Source organism: Mandrillus leucophaeus, unplaced genomic scaffold (assembly GCF_000951045.1).
Source record: "Mandrillus leucophaeus isolate KB7577 unplaced genomic scaffold, Mleu.le_1.0 Scaffold111, whole genome shotgun sequence".
Lineage (NCBI taxonomy): Eukaryota > Metazoa > Chordata > Mammalia > Primates > Cercopithecidae > Mandrillus > Mandrillus leucophaeus.
In genome coordinates this window covers 1,750,378-1,756,257 of record NW_012099321.1, presented here as the reverse complement: position 1 = coordinate 1,756,257, position 5,880 = coordinate 1,750,378, and the positions used below count along the sequence as shown (strand labels likewise).

At 38.2% G+C, this 5,880-nt stretch overlaps 1 protein-coding gene across 1 annotated transcript in view; it reads right to left on the bottom strand.

The window, feature by feature from the left end:
- The window catches only part of KCNU1 (potassium channel, subfamily U, member 1), a 186,527-nt gene that overhangs the window by 149,169 nt on the left and 31,478 nt on the right, over nt 1–5,880 (bottom strand). Inside the window, exon 7 of the mRNA XM_011993021.1 lies at nt 4,765–4,840. Within this exon, the coding sequence (XP_011848411.1) occupies nt 4,765–4,840 (76 nt within the window). The remainder of the gene's footprint in view (nt 1–4,764; nt 4,841–5,880) is intronic.

Sequence of the window (5,880 nt, the reverse complement as noted above, 5' to 3'; positions counted from 1 at the left end):
ATATTAGATAAATGAAGTAACTTAGACATTTATATCATATATAAATTTATTATAAATATGTGTAAAATATTATGTAACATATTATATATAACATACATTTATACATATATAGTTTATAATACAATTTTTTTGTTTTTTCTTTTTAGACCTTTTTTTCTCCTCACCTCACATATTTTCTAGATGTTTCCATTTCTATTTCACACAAAAGATGATAAAATCTTAGAGATGTCTAACTGGGGAAAGTGGGCTTTTTGTTTTGTTTTTAAGAACTAGGATGGAAATTAGAAACCATGCAGTTTGCTCAGATATTTGTTCCCTTTTTAAAAGTGATGTGCCAAGTGCTGACCCTTTCTTAAATTTAATGAATAGGTTAAGAGTGTGGACCCCTATAATACTCCACTCCAAAGTAAGAATGGGATTTTATGTCTGTTCATAAGTCTTATGGCTGATAGTGGATACTGTTGCAAAGTCACTGACTTCTGGAGTCTTCACTATTTTCCAAGACGTACATTACAAGAAAACCAAATTTAAGTCACACAGATTTAAATCATTCATATTTATTGGCACAGTTCCCTTTAAGCTAAAATCCCATAGTGTCTCTTACAACTCGTAGTACAGGGATTCAATATTATCCCTGCACAATACGTACAAAGTAAAACTAAATTTATTTTAATCTGGAAGTACCCTTTACAATTTTTTAAAGAAGGCTTTGAAGTTTAACTCATTGTCCCTGGGAGTAATAATTTGGTGTTTCAAATCCCTTTCCACTTCCTCAGTATCTCTCTAGTTTATGGAAGAAGGGAGTTGGCAGCCTTCTGTGGGTCTACTTATTCACATTGTTCTTCCTCTTAACCATGTTAGCATTGACCCATCAGTCCAAGGTGGGAAATACAGTTAAGGTAAAGTATTACGGACTAATGTTAACAGACTGAATCATTATCTACTTTAACCGCATATTTCAAAACTGAATTCTTATTATTTTAAACTCCGTTTCAACTTTAGATGAGACACACTAGGAAGAAGAATATGAGGACATTCTCTCATCTTCTCTTACCTGCCCATCAACATTTATATTAGCTATATTACTTTTACTTTGTGCATCTACATTCTATTTTGTAGTGATAATTACCTTGATTATGTCTTAGCTCTATTTTATATCCGTTCAGTAATCACTACCACTACTTTTTTGTTTTGTTTTTGAGAGAAGTCTTGCTCTGTCACTCAGGCTGGAGTGCAGTGGCATGATCTCAGCTCACTGCAACCTCCACTTCCTGGGCTCAAGCAATTCTCTTGCCTCAGCCTCCCAAGTAGCTAGGATACAGGTGCCTGCCACCACACCTGATTAATTTATCTATTTTTAGTAGAGACAGGGTTTTCCCATGTTGGCCAGGCTGGTCTTGAACTCCCAACCTCAGGTGATCCGCCCCTCCTTGGCCTCCCAAAGCGCTGGGATTATAGGCATGAGCCAAGGGGCCTGACCAAAATATCATGGTTTTTTTGTTGTTGTTGTTGTTTTGAGATGGATTCTCACTCTGTCACCCAGGCTGGAGTGCAGTGGCATGATCTCAGCTCACTGCAACCTCCATCTCTCAGATTCAAGTGATTCTCCTGCCTCAGTCTCTCGAGTAGCTGGGATTACATGTGCATGCCACCATGCACAGCTAATTTTTTTGTATTTTTAGTAGAGACGAGGCTTCATTAGCCAGGCTGGTCTCGAACTCCTGCCCCCCAGTGATGCACTTGCCTCAGCCTCCCAAGTAGCTGGGATTATAGGCACCTGCCATCATACCCAACTAATTTTTGTATTTTTAGTAGAGACGAGGTTTCACCATGTTGGCCAAGCTGGTCTCGAACCCCTGACCTCCAATGATGTGCCTGCCGTGGCCTCCCAAAGGGCTGAGATTAAAACCGTGAGCCACCGTGCCCAGCCACTACCACTACTTCTTACCATGGCTTCCCCATTCTTGAATTCTCTTTTCATTAATCTCCTATGTGGCTGAATTTTATCATTAAGCTATTAGTACAGATTCAAAAGAAGCTCACTGGTGCGTTACCCCTTGCATGCTTAAAATGACAAGACAGGTTACACTTTCTTTTATGCAAACTTTATAGACACTGCTGTATCATCTTCTGGTATTGATCTATATTGCCAAGAAACCTGAAGCTAGTCTCATTGGTTCCCCCCTGTATAAATCTTGTTTTGTTCTGCTTGGATTATCTTTTTATCCCTGAATGTCTGTAACTGCTCCAATATATGATTAGAATTAATATCTTAGAATTATCTTTCCTGGAATACAGTCTATCCTTTAATCTTCAGATTCAACACCTTATTTTAAAACACTTTTCTGGCACCATTTATTATTTTCTGTAATACCCTAATGATATTTACAGTAGGTTAAATCAATATTGTCCCACTTTCACGTTTCTTTTTTACAACCATTTGAGTATCTTTGTTATTTTCCATGTCAAGATTTTTGCTCCAGTCCTGTCCATCATGTTTCTGAATGTGATTTTGTCAAATGTATTACATTTTGGTTCCCTCTAATGTGGTTTTTAGCTCTAATACTCTTCTTGTTATTTTTCTCTGATGTCTTTTAGCCCACTTTCAATTACTTCTATTGTTTAATAATCCCTCAGTTAAAACCGTATAAATATTCTGTGAAGGATCATTTTCAGTTTTTCTAAAAAAATTATTTATTTTTTTAAATATAAAGGGCTTTTTTCCTTAACTTTTCCTTTGTTCCCTTGGGCAAATTATCTTAATTGTTGCTCTCATAACTGTTTTATTTTGTAACTTCTATTATGCTAATGTTTCTCTCGCTTTCCAATACACCTTCTTGTTGTTTTTAGCAGAATTTAGGCACAGGTGCCATATTGATTCATTTCTAGTTAATATTAATCTTTGAATGATATCATCTTTCAGCTGAAGGATAGTATGAGAATGGGAAGATGGTGAGTTAGGATAACCATAGCTTTTATTTTGGCTTGTCATTTCAAATATCCCCTCAATAAAATCTGCTATCCTCTTTGCTCTGGGATATAGTTCTTCTAGGTTTTTAATGTTCTAGAAATTGGTATGGCTCAAAGTGGCACCATTTAATTCACATGTCATCTGATTGCTTCTCCTTTTTTCTGTGCTTACTTCCTTGCTGGAGGTCTCCTTTCCTGGGAGACCAGATGTCCAGCAGGAAAACAAGCTCACATCCTTAGAGAAGTGGAGCAAAACTACAATGATTCAAGTAGGCCTGGCAGAGACTGTGTTAAACCCAAGAGCACCTGCTGTACATAGGGAGAAGATTTTTTTTTTTTTTGATGGAGTCTCGCTCTGCTGCCAGGCTGGAGTGCAGTGGCACGATCTCGGCTCACTGCAACCTGTGCCTACTGGGTTCAATCAATTCTCCTGCCTCTACCTCCTGAGTAGCTGGAACTATAGACGCATGCCACCACGCCTGGCTAATTTTTGTATTTTTAGTAGAGATGGGGTTTCACTATGTTGGCCAGGATGGTCTCGATCTCTTGACCTTGTGATATGAAGCTATTCTTCAGCTATAGCTGTTGGTGGCCTTGGGAGAGTGGGATTATTAGAACCTTATATTTTCCTGAAGAATTCAGAAATTCTGATTTTTATCTGAGCTCTTCATAAAAGTCAGCAAGTGACAAAAAACAGCAAACAAAAAATTGAAACATAATTAGGTCAAATATAATAATATGCTTGTAGGCCACATTTAGGCTTCGAGCTTCTCATTGAAACAGCTATTAAAGGAAAAAGAAAAAAGCCCTAATGACTTTTCCTTTAGCATCCTGTGGTGGCCACGAGGTTTCTAAAGGGACACTAATGTCTACTTGTCCCCTGGTGGGTCCAGGACTCGAAGGTTCAATTCTCTAAATCCAGGAATCAGCCTTTACTGCTGTGACACTTCAGGACAATCTCTTTCCTTCCTGAGTGCTGCGGAGGACGTAGAGAGCTTCAGATTTCTTGAAGGTTCATATCCTTGTTTGCATTTGACATTTTTCTTGTTGAATCGAACAATGGTAACTTTTTAATGTATTTTTAAATTGTTATTGTCTTACATTAATTTTGAGAGAAGGGCTCAGATAAAAAAGACCTGTTATGAATTCTGTTTTGTTTATCTCAAAGGCTTTTGCAGGCTTTTAACATTTCCCATCAATTTCTGTATTTGCTAATGACTGCTCCTCAACTGTCCTCAAAAAGTAAGGTCCAGGAGTTCCTTTCCTATGGTTGAGATCCATTTCCTAGATTTCTTATTACGTGGGATAAGAACCAGCCTTTCCTATAGGCAAAGGAGGCAGTTAGGTTTACAGATTGATTTCAGAAGGATCAAAAAAGCCCCCAAACTCCCCTTTGCAATAGTAACTCCTCCCTCATATGTCTCCAGCATTTATAAGTCTGAAATCCTGTAACTGGCTTCATTTCCTTCACTTTTTAATTTTTTTTAATGCTAGAACTCTTATGAAGATACAGTGATACATTTTACTTATTGCTGATACTTTTGGAGCTTACTGGGTCTTTCCCTAAGAGTAGGTTTTGAAAGTTGAAAGAGGAAACAGAGACACCTTGATTGTAGGATATGCATATTTGTGAGAATATGAGGGTAAAGAAAACCTGAAAATGGGAAGTAGAAAGACACACCTCTAACTGGCTTACAGTGGTGGAGACAGGGGCTCAGCAGGTTCCCTTCCATTTTTCAAAAAACGGATGCTGGTAACAACAGACACCACTAGGAATTGTGATGAGATGCTTACCAGGTGAATGAATCCTGCAGCTGTGAACCAGGTACTGAGAACTATTGACAACAGTTTGGAAAACTTCACTGAGTTACTAGAGGAAGAAAGACAAAGAGCTGTTGGGTCTAACAGATTCCAGAACAACATAAACACCTCATCCTCTAAGATGTTGCTACACAAAGTGTGGCTCATGGACCAGAAGGAATGGTGTTACCCGAGAACGTATTCGAAATGCAGCATCCCAGTCCCTGCCCCGATCTCTCAATCTGCATTGGTACAAGATTCTCTGCTTGATTCACATACACATTAGAGGTTGAGAGACACAGCTTTAAAACTCGCCCAGTTACATATACTTGTTTGGAAAGTCTGAATTTTGCTGTGATATCCACTAGCCTCATATCACTTTTAAAATATGCTACATGTGGATCATAGAGATTGTTATATTGTCCAACATAATAATATGCAATGCATTATGCCAGGAATCCAAGGAGTAGAAATCCAGGGAGCACATTTGCAAAATAAAATTCTGAACAGAACACAAAAATATAAAGTCACTCAGGCTGCTGAACTGATAACAGGGTCTTCAAGTGAAGAAGGATGAGAGGGGCCCTTGTCACCTAAGGAGAGCCCTAGAGTTTAGCTGAGATCTCTCTGGTTTTCAGGCAGGACCACCTGTCACACAGGAGCAGCCCTTCCTCCTCCAGCTTCTCCATAATTCATAAACACATAGAAATGAAATCCACCTGGCCTCTAATATTTGATGCTTCTAGTTTGACTGTCAAGGCATGGAGATTTTGAGTGGGTAACAGATCAAACTGCTCAAAACTTTACAAGTATTGCTGCTCAAAGGCAGTTTGGATTGTGTTCTTGTTGTCTGGAAATACTTAGGTGGCTATATTTCTGCAAGCAATAGTTCACTGCTGGCTGCTACTGGGTAACATATGCTTCAAGGAATTGTTTTATACTCTAACGCTTGAAGAATTATTTATTTTTCTTTACCTAGCCAGGAGAGACGTGCGTTGTTAAAGCAAATATATGGAACCAATGCCTCTGAATTGTTTTGACTTTTTTTTTTTTTTTTTTTTTTTGGTCTTTCAGCGAGGGACCTAGAATTAAAACCTAAATAAACTTATA